Source organism: Ctenocephalides felis, unplaced genomic scaffold (assembly GCF_003426905.1).
Source record: "Ctenocephalides felis isolate EL2017-DRISC unplaced genomic scaffold, ASM342690v1 CF-g0.4_SCAFFOLD_01492, whole genome shotgun sequence".
In the NCBI taxonomy this organism is placed as follows: domain Eukaryota; kingdom Metazoa; phylum Arthropoda; class Insecta; order Siphonaptera; family Pulicidae; genus Ctenocephalides; species Ctenocephalides felis.
In genome coordinates, this window is record NW_020537646.1 from 56,600,416 (window position 1) to 56,615,625 (window position 15,210).

At 28.6% G+C, this 15,210-nt stretch overlaps 1 protein-coding gene across 1 annotated transcript; it reads right to left on the bottom strand.

The window, feature by feature from the left end:
• Positions 1 to 727: 727 nt before the first annotated feature.
• LOC113371427 (KRAB-A domain-containing protein 2-like) lies at positions 728 to 1,812 on the bottom strand. The gene is made up of 3 exons (XM_026612055.1): positions 1,795 to 1,812; positions 1,107 to 1,731; positions 728 to 1,044 (listed from the first exon to the last, which is right to left on the bottom strand). The coding sequence occupies exons 1-3, from the start codon at positions 1,810 to 1,812 to the stop codon at positions 728 to 730; spliced, it is 960 nt and encodes a 319-aa protein (XP_026467840.1).
• Between the last annotated feature and the right edge of the window lie 13,398 nt (positions 1,813 to 15,210).

Sequence of the window (15,210 nt, forward strand, 5' to 3'; positions counted from 1 at the left end):
TACACTTTTAAATTTGTTTTGAAAAAAGTTGGAACACAAATAACAAATTAAAGCATTTGTCAGTTAAAAATCACTTGTTGAAATAAACTTAATGCAAAAGGTTTTGATAACAAAAATAATTTTAATTAAAAGATGTAAATGACAAACAGAATATTTAGGTTATGATAAAATAATTTGTTATGACATGAAACATGTTATATTAATATTTGGTTATGATAAATAATTCGTTAAAATAAACCTATAATAATAGGTTTTAATAAAATTCATAAATAAAATTCTCGTTTTAGTTTTTCAGAACCAAAATAATCCGAAAAACGATACGATACAACATCCAACAAATAATAAAACAACAAACTTTTTTCATTAAAACGTGAATTTTATATTATTAGATTATAATAAAAATTATAAAAGTAATTAAACAAAATATAAAATAGTTTTTTATGAAAGTAAATAATATTTGGTTAAAATAAAATAATAATAGGTTATAATAAAATTTATAAATAAAATTTTTGTTCTAGTTTTCCAGTACTATTGTATTAATCAGACAAGATCGTTTGGAAATCAGACAAATAATAAAATAACATACTTTCTTCATTAAAAGAATTAATATAAGTTTTATAAACAAAAAAAAAATCATACAAAAATTATAAATTGATGTTCATTTATTTGTGCAAGTATTACTATTATGGCACTTAGAATTACATAATATTGCAGCATTTCTGCAACTTCATTTTCTTGATTTGCATCCTCCTTTGCATGTGCATTTTTTAAATCCTTGTCCACCAGTAAGAGACTGCTGTCCGACAATTTCCCTAAGGGATTTCTGAACATCTTGAGAAATTTCTTCCCATGATAAAAACTGTTGTTCGCAAACAACGAACTCATTTCTGGAATAAGCTTGTTTTAAAACTCCCTCCTCAGCTCCTAATTTGTACAAATCTATGTTGTTATCTTTTGATAAAACAATGCATATTAAGTTTTTCGGATCTGTTTTGCCACGATCAATGTCAGGAATTGATACCCGAACGTTGTCACCAATCACAGCTGGAGGAAATTTATCTTTGGAAAAATTGCACATTTTTGTGCCTGGCTTTCTAAATTATCACTAGCTTTTTTTCGAGCATCATCGATTAATTTTTTGTGGTCGCTTAATATGCAATCTAACTCTAAAATTTCATTATTCTCATATTTAATTTTATCATCTTCAGCTTCTGTATCTAAAGTATCACTGACTCTGCTATGTAAAGAACTCGCTATGTGTACTTCTTGTATCAATGTTTCCAATTCCTCTTCTGTTTCGACCTCTTGAATGGAATCTTTAGGCAAATTAGATGTTTTCAAACCCAATTTCATCTTCGATCCAAACATAGCTTCATAGGGAGATTTTTGATATGCTCTATTTTTCATAAGCTGGACATATTTCAAACCTTCCGACCATTTGGTTGTTTGGTTAGTGATAAGCCAGGTCGTGAGCATATCTTGCACATCTTGATTTGCACGTTCTACTGAACCCTGGCTTTGGGAATGCCGAGGTTTTCCATGTATTATTTTCATACCATCCCACATAATTGCTAACTCTTCAATAATTCTATTGGCAAACTCCCTACCATTGTCACATTGAAGAATGGATGGGGCTCCCAGAAGGCTGAAAATGTCCATTAGCTGGTTGGCTACTTCTAAGGCAGTTTTTGATTTTAGTGGGCGCAATACTACAAACTTCGTTAAATGATGCTGATAATTCAAAATAAATTTAAATTCATAATCTGGCTATGTCTGTAAATCTATTAAATCTACCTGACATCTGGAATTCATTTCGTTCATCAAAATTGGTTTGATCACAATTTTTTTTGATGCCCCTTGATTTTTTTTGGCAGCCTTCACATAAAGACAAATACAGCATAATGGCTTCAGTGGTGATGTTGTTGTATTTGTTATTGATGTCTTTCAATAATCTGTTTCGGCCACCATGGCCGGTTGCTAAATGAGCTGCATGTATAATTTCATATGTTTCTTCAATTGTCGCAAAATATTTTATGCCACCCGATTCTTTTAAAGGACTGATTAATTTTTCTTCTTTCCCCACCACTATTATGTCGTACCTTTTCAGCCGGCGGTAATCTACATCACTTTTATTCTTTATTTTGGATTTTGCTACCTTCACTTCCAATAATACTTTTTGATACTGATATTGGCTTAAATAAATATTATTTTTGTTTTTTTTTGTGATACAATTCGTTCTAGTTAGTTTAGAAATTTATCTTTTTGTTCCATTGTCTGTCACAAATTCTAACTAAAAAAAAAAAAGTTTCATTGTAGAATAAACTAAAATTTTAAATCTATAATTATGATCATTTAAACTTACGTGAGTCTTATTTGAATAAGTATCTTAAATAAAATCCAGAAATCTTCTATATGATATTATTAATTTATAATATAGCACTTGCACAAAATCTGTAACGTAAAATAAACTGTATCGGAATATAACTGTAGGATCATTTTAACTTACATGAGTCTTATTTCTCCAAGTATCTTAAATAACATCCAAAAATCTTCTATATGATATTATTAATTTATAATATAGCACTTGCATAAAATCTGTAACGTAAAATAAACTGTATCTGTATATAACTGTAGGATCATTTTAACTTACATCAGTCTTATTTATCTAAGTATCTTAAATAACATCCAGAAATCTTCTATAGGATATTATTAATTTATAATATAGCACTTGCACAAAATCTGTAACATAAAATGCGAAGAGACATTAGTAAATGGATTTACTAAATTAATTACAATGTTGCCAATTTTTATTATTTGAATACTTTTTATTACTCGAATTCTGGATTAATATTGGATAACTGAAACACTTTATAGCTCTTCAACAGTGTTTGAAATGAAAGAATTACTTTTGATGTACTGATTTAATTTGTGCTCTGTTTTATACTTTATAAATATTTTTGATGTTACTTGGTCAATAGTTCAGGACTAACTAACATTTATATTTTACATTTTTAAAATATTTATCAATATTTCTAGTTTTATGATAGCTCGCCGAGGGTCCAAGCGAGCTATCATAAACTTTTATTAAGGGCCATCTTGCAGATGTACAAAATATTCGAAACATTTACCGTTACTTAGGATTACACTTCATTCAAATAAATTTACTTATGACTAAACATAGTTCAAAATATTTAATGTTATTTATAATTATAAAATACATAATTCTCCACACTGTGTAAAACTATATGATCGTTTTAACTTACACGATTTTTATTTATCCAAATACCTTAAATAATATTCATACATCTGCTATACTTTTATTAATTTATATAATTTATTTATAACTTTATTAATTTATAATATCACAAAATCTGTAATGTAAAGTATTTGTATGTGCCTAACTGCCTACCGTATTTCACGCACAGGCATGAGTGCGCAAGCGCCGAATTCGCGTGATGTGCGCCATATACTAGTGTGCACGTACCAAATACGAGCCCGCATGCAACCACTCCAAGCGTGCATTCGCACTATAAGCTATTTTATATTTTTATGTTCACATTTCCCAAAAGGGCACGATAAATGTGAGTTCAATGCACATTTACTTGATTTCAAATGGAAAATGTGAGTTGAACTCACATTCTCCAATTTAGGCGGCAAATGTGCACATTTACCGGGAAATGTGTACATTTGCCGAAATATGCACTTTTACCGTAACATATATAACACAAAATTAATATGTAATCCGGTTTCACTAATTCTAACTTAAAATCTATATAAATTAAACCTATCTAATTAAACCTATCTAAATTGGACGAACAAAAGCCTTTCCTAAAACCGAAAATAACTATTTGGTATTGGTATTTTGCCTTGAGGCAAGTTACATGAACTTCCCGATATGTGTAAATAATCGACTTAATCGATAAAAGATAAATTAATTTATGAGTGATTAAAAGTATTCCGTGTGGATTTATTACACATCATTGAAAACGAACGAACGCGTTAGCTCGGAGTATTTTCTAAAAGCAAATGTTCACAAATCAGGAATTTTTATAATTGAACCAGTTTCCGTAGGATTTTAACGGTTTTGTATGTTTATTAAAACCAAGTACTCTATCATTATACCAAGTAAATCGTCTAATTTTAATTTTAACAAACATCGAAAAAACTACTCATTTTCTCTAACTTTGATGAATTTTTAAAGTTAAACTACTTATAGCATCATATTTCAGTAAGGTCTATAAGACCATTATATATATATTGCCAAAAAAGTTTCATAAAAATCAGCATAATTTTTTTTCAACTGTTAATTACAAGAAAAAGGCTCGGTAGATTTTCACCTAAAATAATCAGTATCACTCCCAACAAATATCTTTCGAACATTTTTAGATTTTTTTAAATCGATTCGGTAGAATGAGCTTAAATGTCGTCAAAAAGTTTAAAACTTTTTTCCAAATTACAAAGAAACAGCTCGGCAGACCGTCTGTCAAAACTGTCAAACAATAATCCTCATCGAGATACAACAAATGGTTTTTAAATTTCAGAAATCGGTTCAGGCGGTTTTGAGCAAACGTCGATGAAATGTTTAATTTTGACAAATGCCAAAAAAACGATACTAATTTTTGAAAACTTTGAAGAATTTTTAAAGCTAAACGAGTTGTCGTAGGGCCGTAATATTTAAGTATGATTTGAAAAACTATGGTATCTACCGTCAAAAAAATAATAATAACAATCGTCGAAATATTTTTTTTAACACTTTATTACAAGAAAACGGCCCGGCCAATCTCTACCAAAAACTCATCAGCACGATAATAACTAATATCTTTCGAACGGTTTTTAAATTTTTAAAATCGATTCAACACTGCGGGCTGAAACGTTAACAAAAAAATTTTCACTTTTCTGCTATTCACAAAGAAACGGCTTGGCTGATCGTCGCGCAAAATTGATAAACGTTCGTCCTTCGACATCAACAAATTAAATCTCTAATAATCACTAGAACCACGGGATTTTTCATTTTCGTGTCAACACATTTCGCAAACCGCCTCTACAATCGCGCGTTAAACACATCATCAAATTATATAACCGTAATCAATACCATTTATATACACAAAATAACAACTAATTTTCAAAACTCTTTGCTTACGTACAGTTCTAAGTCATAGATAAACAAGTATAAATAGATCGCTATGTCTGACGATTTGGCGTTACCTCGATTGAAATACAAATTTTTAAAAATATATGGCAGCACATGTATATTATTTAAATTAACCCCTGGTATTATTTCTAAATTTGTACGTATTGTATACAGCCCTAAAAGCCTAAATAATTTTCAATATTGGAAATAAGAACAAATCATACAAAATACAAAATATATATTTTCAAAGATATTACATAAGGTAAGGGGCCCAGTTTCTGACCTTTTTAGAGTGACGGTGGAGGTTAAACTATAATAATTAATATAAAACTTAACTTAATGAAGAAAATTATAATTTTATCTATTAGTTTAGGATTTTTAAAATAAAGTAATGTGCATAAAAAAATTATTTGAACTAAATTTATATTTTAAATTGACGTTTTAAAAATTGACATTAAGAGCTCCAGTTTCTGACCCTCAGAATTCTTCGTGTGGCAGTTTCTGACCCTGACCGTAGCCCAATTTCTGACCCTCAAATTTAATCATGGTTAGGTTATGAAGTGCTTACTAATTTTAAATAAACTGAAATTATTATTAAAATAAATAAATTAAATATTTATTCTAAAAATATACAGTTTGTTAAAATTTAACGTATAAATAGTTCAAGTCTTGTTATAACATATTACACAAACAAAAAAATTAAAATTAATTATTTAAATTACTTGGACTTTTTTTTATTTTAAGAGCTTTTTGTTTCTTTTTTTCTTCAAGTTTTTCTTTTTTAATTATTTTTTCTGCCTCCTTGATGGCTTTATTTTTGGACTTTTCAGCTTTTTACAATTCTTTTTCTTCTTCTAATTTTCGTTTCTTTGCTTCTTTGTCGTCATGATATTTTAACCACGAATCAGATGTATAAACTGTCGGTACCTTTTCCTTAGCTTTTCGTTTCTTCAAATCTTTATCTTTCAAAGGCCAAAACAAAGCTCGCTTAAAAGGAGAAGGAACATTCGGAGATGTTGTTTTTGCACTAGGTGATGATGTTTTATTGGAGGGGTCAGGATTGTCGGATGAACTTGGGACTTTTAGAATTTCTTGTTTTTCAAGTTCATTCTCAGACAAAATCTGAACTTGCGAGCTTGCTTGTTCTTCATCCTGACTGTTATAATCAGTATCCATTCTATTATCATCGACAGAGACTAAATTTCCATCATCATCTACTGCAAAAATTATAACTTCTTTAGATGGCTGTGCGTCTAAAATAAATTTATGATTATTTTCTTCTGTCTCTTCACCCTCTAACTCTTTTTCTTCCATCTAAATAAAAAAAATTGCAAAATTATCTTACAAAAATTGAATTAATTTATAGAAGTCCTCAGTAAAAATATTCTATACTATTATAAATAATAATTATAAAAGTCATTTAACAAAAAATTTCGTTAGTTAAAAAAAACGTTGATTAGCTGTAAAAATAATTATACATATTTTGTTATAAAATTTTTCAAAAAATATTTTTATAAAATTAATTAAATTACTTGTATTTCAGAGCACTCCTAAATAAAAAAGAATAAAATTAATTGTATAATAATAAAAATATTAGTAAACTAAAACAGTCATAATTTAAGCGTTGATAAAACTGTCATTTTTTTATTAATAATTTTATCACTTAAAAGATGTATTTACAAGATTTAAATACAATCTTTCATTTATACCAATGAATATTAAATGTAAATTTATCACTTTACTACGAAAAATAGTAAAAAAAATATAAGATAACAATAAATATTATTATTTTTACATTTAATGAGCAAGTGACTAAAAACATGTGACAGATAACCTAGCTTTTAGAAGGTTAGAATTGCAGGGTCAACAACTGTGACATACACTTAAAATTGAGCCTAGTTATTGACCCTCAAATTTCAGTAATAAAACTAAATTTAATATGTTTTATAAATATTTTAAAATAAATTTTAATTAATTATTGACTTATTTGTATATTTTTAGTTAGATTTTCGTACTTACATCATAATTAGTGCACGAACTCAATTGTCGTAGCTCCTTACATAAACTGTTTAGACTAAAGCTAAAAAATGGCTTCCACAGTCACTTTTGATTTAAATTTTTTTTTTTATTTAGTTAATATTTTTTATATTTTTTTAATTGACATTAATGAGGCATAGAATAAATTACTGTCAATTAAGAAAAAAATTATTTTCACATTAAATGTATAGTTTTTTAATTAATTCCAAAAAAAGTTGAAAAGGTCAGAAACTGGGCCAGGGTCAATAACTGGGTCTTTTACCTTATGTTTAAAAAACAATTAAAGTGATGTTTATATTAACAATTATAATTACAGTTATGGAATGTTTGAAAATATAATAATTATTATACATAATTATAAGTATTATAATTCCATAATTACGCATAAATAATATCTCAAAAACTAAAGATCTAAGTGGAGAAAACCACAGAAGTATTTAACTAAACTAAGCAGAAATAACTGACTAATATTAATTACTTAATGACTAATATTAATATATTAAAATCTTAAAAACTAAGAAGAAACTAACAGCACAGAAGCACGCGATAAAATGACAAATTTAGAAGGAATGACAAATAATACAAAAAATTTGAAAGGTTAAAAACAACAGATAATTTGTTACAAAGTACAAATACTTCACAAACAAAAAAGTCCTAAAAACATAAAATGTATATACATTGTTATCAAAATTGAGAGAAGTCCAAATTCCTAGTATTAAAACTCATTTACGTGACATTATTCTTTATTAATTCTGCATTTAATAGTTATTTTGCTATCTAATGATTTAATAGTAAAGTTGCATTTAACGAAACCTTTGAAAAGTTTCTGTATGAGTATTTTATAACATTACAATTAACCATGTTTCATAATGAAAACATTATCATTGAATTTGCCATAAAAGATCAACAAAGTATTTACAATGAACAGAATAATGTTTTATGCACATACAATTGTTTATGAATTGAAAAATAAAAGCAATATTTTTGATTCCCAAGGTCGGTAACAAATATATCTTGAATTTAAACATTATATTGGGATGTTGCTCAAGTATTTTTTTATTTATTGTTTGAACAGCAATCAGAACTCTCATATGTTCTATAAGATGTTGGATAAGGACTTATGACTACTTATTTCATGAGAGGCAATTCATCGATTTACCATTCTCTTATGTGTGGGATATTTTTGATATTAGCTCTTACGTCTAATAGTTAACGTATGATTGGATGCTGCAGCTATGTCCACGAAGGACGATTTCTATTTGGAATTATATTGTGATCTATAACCCGAAGTGGAAATTTAACATCAAAGCTGCCTGATGCCGGTAGCGAGCATCGAACCAGCAAACCTGGGACTAGTTGCTGCAAGCCCACGTTCTAACCGATATCGCCACCGCTGGCCCGCTCAAGTATTATTTGAAGAATATTATAATACAAATCTTCAATGAAAATACTTTAAAATATTATGAATGGTATAGACTTGCTTTATAAGTATTTACATTTGCTAATGTAATAGATAATCTTAATAAACATAACAATAAACTTACGATTATGAACATTTAAACCAACACTAAATAACTGTTTTGCAACATCAACAATATGAGATTCAATCCAATCATATAACAATTCTGAAAATAATAATATTTCATCAAACATCAAAACACAGTATTCGCTACTAATACTTTTTAAGAGAAATAACTGAACCTAATGTTTCAAATAGACACTTATTAATACCGCTATACAATTGTATCTCTGAATGCAACTATCTCAATGTTTGAGGACATGACAAAATAAATATTTGTCCCCAAAAATAGTAGGCCTTTGAAGACTATTTGTACAGACTTAAAGCAAGAAATATGTCCTCGGCTGTAATTTTTGTTCCTTTTAAATTTGAACACGTCTTAGAACATTTAATACTCTGTTACAATTTATTCCTTAAATTATTGCATTGTTTATGAATACTTCTTATCCTATCTCCTGGAATGAAATTTTGAAAGTGTCATGCATTCCTTGGGTGTGAAAAGTACTCCTGCGCCTTGTTCGTACATTTTGCAGCAATTTGCAGGTACCCCCAAAACACCTATTCAATATAATAACATGTTGTAATATCATATTTGATTATATATAATTTTTGCTGCAATTATTATAAAAAAATACCTTTGCAGGAACTGGTGTTGGTATTTTATAGTACCGAAAAAAGTGTCAACCCGCACTTGACACTTTTTTCGGTACTATAAAAACACTTTGCCATATCAAATTTCACTTTAATTCACACAATTAATTAATTAGAAACAACACGAGTTCACGAAATTAGGTTATTCGTACATCGATCAAATACTTGACAGCTACTTGCACGAACCACGAAAAATTTGCAGTTGAAATTGAGTACACATGAGCCATCTGTTTTTAAAAATTGACACTACTCAAGAACAAAACTACGCGCGTTTACTCGGAGATAACACCCCTTGTTCTAAGTGTTATTTATAATTCTTTTGTAATAAATCATTTTATTATTAGTTAGTTAAATCGTTTATCGCGTATTGCTGAAAGACTATTTAAATTTACAACTACTAGTAATGAGAGGCTTTTGTTCGTGACTTAACTAAACAATATTTTATATTTACATACTTATTCTAATATCAATCTAAACCCTACAACTTAAATCTAAACTTTTTTGTAACTTCACTTCACACACTATTCACGATTTTCAATAATCATTAACTTTCGGTTTCATTCGAGCTCGAGCAACCGAACTGAACGGATCGAAGCGACTAGTAATTACAATAAAAGAGTTACTTAAGTAATGTTGAATAATAGAGTATAAACCGTTTGAACCCGGCGGGGCATCAATACCTGCAGTTATAAATAAGGAAAACAATAGCACGGAGGTTGAAACAGGTATCCAAATAGGTAAATCGATTCATGTTATCAATAATGATGAGGTAATGGAGAGTGATTTTTCGGAAGAAAGCGACAGTGAATTGTTAAATACAACAGTTTTGCCGAGCAATGTGGAAAATAACTCGCGGAGTGATAATAATACATCGATAAATCAAGTGAATTTATATAATACAAATGGTGATGACAATAAAGTTATGTTGCAAAAAAACAATAAAAGAACCAAGAATAAAGCTAGTTTAAAAACGGTTAATATACCTGAAGAATTAATCAAGAAATTGATAAAATTGTATTCTAAACAAGACAAAGTAACAACATTAAATGAAAATATGGAGGATAACCCAGGTTTCAGCAGCACTGAAAAAAGTAAAAGTTGGATAGAAATGATGGATGAAGAAAGTAATATGACAAATGAAGATAACACTAGAAATAATAAAATAAACGAAGAAATTAATTATTATGAACCATATGATGAAGGACCGTACACGGTTTTTGCGGAATCAACTAACGAAAGCATTGGCAGATTTCACAATCTAGCTTTAGGCAGATTGATATTCAAACAATCGCTTAACATAAGCAAAAATATCATAGACATCTCAAAGATCGGGAGAAACAAAATCAAATTAGTATTTAAAGACTACTTTTATGCTAATAAATTAATCGAAGAGAAAATTTTGGAAAAATTTAACACACGAACGTACATCTCAAGACATAAATTATACAGAACCGGCATTATTTTTAACGTTGAACCCGACATGGATGAGCAAGAAATCATGGATGTTATTAGATCGGATATCAAAATATTAGATGTCAAATGCATTAAAAAAAGAAACTTAGAAAAAATAAATATGAAATCACAAATGGTAAAAATAGTGTTCAGGGGTAACTATCTGCCAGAATACGTCTCAAAGTATTCGGTTAGGTGTGCTGTCAGTCATTACATTCAATCTGTAACGCAATGCCACAAATGCTGTCGTTATGGACATATAAAAAATCAATGCAAAAGCAAGATAAGATGCCGATATTGTTCAGAAGAACACTCTCATGAAAATTGCCATATCGTGTCAGACTTTATATGTGCAGTATGCCATGTAAATCATCAAGCAAACGACAAAGAATGTAAATTCTTCAAAGTAAATAAAGAAATAATGGCACTACATAACATATCTTATCTTGAAGCTAAAAACAGGATGTGGAAAAAGGGATATGCTGAGGCTGCTAAGATCAACCCGTACAATCCGGGGTTTAATTCATCGTTTCCGAGACTAAATGGCAATACCGAAATGGATTCACACAGGCATAAAAATAAATATGAATTATTGAATAGTTTAGATGAACAAGAAATTAACATTGATAAAGGCAGATTAATGTTAATAAATAAACCAAGAAATATTATGTATAAACGTCGAACAGAATACTTGAGGCCGATCAATCGATTTAACAGAGACCAGATAACTGAAAAACCTGAAAAAAGAAACCAAGAACAACTAAGCCTAAACAGTAATAAGACCAATAAAAAGGAAGAAAATAAACGACAATTAAATAATTTTATAGAATTGACAAATAAATTTCGAGAAAAAATAGAATGTGAGAGAAATAAAGAATGTAAAGAGATAGATGCAATTATATATAAGTTAAAATGGGATACACATACCATTATGAATTACTTAAACCAAAATAATAAAACAGGTATAGATAATCGTAATAAAGATGAAATACACAATAAAATAAGTGTAGTCAATTCTAACGAAAGTTAGAAGATAGTGAAAAATATAATTATAAGAAATACCAACCAAAGATGGATAATATAAATATTTTACAATTAAATTGTAGATCTTTAAGAGCAAATAAGGAAAGCATCGGAAATCTTATGTTTCATAAGAAAATTCATATGGCAGCTTTTTACTAGATTACTAGATTTACGAAACCGCTAGACCTGCCTTCGTAAAAATTTGATCAGTTCTTCATTTTGTCAATATAAGTAAAATGTTTTTTGAATTATTAAAATCGGAACTCCGTTCTCTTAAAAACAGAGTTACCGTTTTTGGCACTTTTTGCCCCGTATCTTCGGAACGGCTAGACCTGCCATCGCCAAAAACTAATCAGCACGCCTCCTTATCAACAGCAATCTCAATAATTGAAATCGATTGAACCGTGTTCCCAAAATCGTCCCGAAATTTGTATCCGCACACACACACACTACACATAGATCCATTTTTTCTAAGGTATGCCAAAATGTTCAGAAAACTCTGAAACATTAAAGATATATAAAAATTTTCATTTTCGACTCACCCTACAGAAAGTTAAAAAAATGATGATATTATAATAAGAGTCATGTACTAACAGAGCAGAATTTTGTTTAAAGAAGGGGTTCAAAAAGTTAAATACAGATTCAGCAAATTTTTTGATATTACCATTTTTTTTCTTATGTAAAATAAGGCAAAGAATCGTAATAGTAATATTATTATTTTACATTATATATTTATATATATATATATATATATATATATATAATATTTTGAAATATGTGAGTTTCGTGTTGATATATATTTTGATGAGTTATTTAGAATCGGGCAGTAACACCAAGTAAAAAAAAAACTAAAGTAGTTTTTAAATACTTTATTTATCCATACGTTTCGGTCTTCATCGAGTAAAATTAATTGAACAAAAATACACTACACTATTACACTGTGATAAACCAAGCTATTAATAACTGAAACATTTAAACTAATTATTTTTTTGACAATTTTTTGGTTACATTCTAGTGTGTACAAATTGACTGACGTCTAAATACTGAATAAATTGTGTTTACAAATTTTGCGAAAGTGTAAAAAACACAGGCAAATATATGTTTTTTGTAAAATAATCAAATAATGAAAATACACGCTTCATTCAGATATGGTGGTGTTTTGAAAATGGTCGAGGATTATTTTTTAGTCATTGCAGAGCGAATTGTTGTCAGTCATTAAATTTATGGCCGTCTCCTTGTGTATAGATATTAGGCAACCTTCGCTAAATCGTCTTTTAAATAAATTATTTTCGAAATGAAGGATCGTGATATTAAAAAAATCAATGTTATGTTTGAGCTGATTAATGTGATCCGTTAATTGTGTTTTATTCTGGTTCTTATTTTTAGAGTTGTTTTTGTGTTGTGATGTTCTTTTGTGCAAGTTTTGACTGGTTTCACCTATGTAGACGCAATTACAATTTAGGCAATTAAGCTTATAAACTAGATTATAACTAGATCTAGTTTATAAGCTTAATTGCTTATAATTACTTTTTTGATATGTTAATATGAAAATGCACTTTTTGGCATATTTTTCTCAAACACGGTGCTCTGAAAGATCTCATTTGTATAATTATATACTCATTGGTATTTATAAAACATTTTCTAAGTTATATTTTTTTTATTTATGGTATTTAAATTCAGAACCTAAATTTGGTATCAAATGGACATTTTGTCGAATAACATTTTTCTAGTTATAATTTCCCAGAATTTATTGCAGAATAGATAGTAACATATGAAGGTCCAGGATTAAAAAGGTCCACCACTGATATGTCAAAAATCAGTAAAGTTAAGCATTGTTTAACAACAATATTTGAAAGTAGAGGAAAAAAGATGTATAGCCAGCTACAACCTTGATTTGAAAACGGTAATCTTTGAAATGGGGGAGATAAACGGTAATCTATGAGAATCCATAATAAAATATTTTCTTCCATTGGTAGTTTTTAAGCATTAGTTAAAAATGTAATTATTTTGTAAAATACCTTTAAAACTATAATAAGGCTTTAAATCTTTTTGCCACCTGCCCGTTTCAAGTTACCCCGCCTATAGGGTAAAAAAGTCTAGATAACAAATTTTTGAACGACATCAAAAAGCACATTTCTACAATGATGAAGTAGAAGGCAGTTTACTGAACTCAGATAATTGTTCGTTTGATATGTGTAATTTGTTGTGATATAATTTTTAGGGTTTTCACAATATAGTTTATATTTGCTCAAAGTCAAATTGGACCTTTGTGCCTCGCCCTGCTCTACATATATACTTTATATTTACTTTAATTCACCGAATGTCACTTTAAACTTTTCAAAAAGCAGGTAAAAAAAGAAATACTTAATTTATTTTCTATCTCTCCTCGCAAAAGTTTGAAAATTTTGTATAAGCTCAGTAGTATTATTTACAATTATACACAAAATCCAGAATCCAAGAAAAAATGTGAAAAACTTGAAACGTAATCAATAAGTCGAAAGACCAAAAAATACTTGGATGGATTATATTATGTTGTGTTATACGATAAAGTGTATAAATCTTCCAGTTTGATTGTATTGACAAAATATACACAAACTAATGGGGTTTATTTTATTTTATTTATTTTTTATTTATTTATTATAATGGCATCTGATATGAATCATATTGCCACCACTTAGTTTACAGAGAGATCTATATACAAAAATCTTTAAATACTAATCAATATACATAAACTTTGAATATACAATACAATATGATGTTGAATTTATAAATTAAATTTCTAAACTACTCTCCATAAGAAATTGATTAATAATATTATGTATGCTTTCAGAACTAATTAGAAGTTTTTGATGAACGCTAGTAGGAAACTCAATTTTCTCTTTTTGCAGCTTGCAGCGTAAAATTTTTCCCTTGCAGACTGAAATCGGGGACATTCAAAAAAAAAAATGTGATTAAGGGATTCTTCCTCATACCCACATATACATGCTGGGGAATTGATAATATTAATTTTATTTAGGTGCTGTCGATACCTCCCGTGACCTAGTCGTATCCTACATATATTTGTAATATATTTTCTAGTTTGTTTTATTTTTTTAAACCAAGGTTTTGTAGATACTTTCGGGTTTATTGATCCATACTTCTGTCCTTTTTTCTCTAGAAACTTTGTATAATTGAGTTGCCATTGATGTAGTGGATTTGCTTCAGTTTCTGTCTTAGGTCCGAAGCTGGGATTTTATGTCCTTCCTCCCCGAATTGACAAGCCTGTTTTGCAAATTTGTCTACAGCTTCGTTGTTCTTAATACCTGCATGTGCCTACATCCACACAATGTTTATTTTATATTTCCTGTTTTCTAACTTTTCTATAGCCTCCAGTATTTCCAAAATAATGTTATTTGTC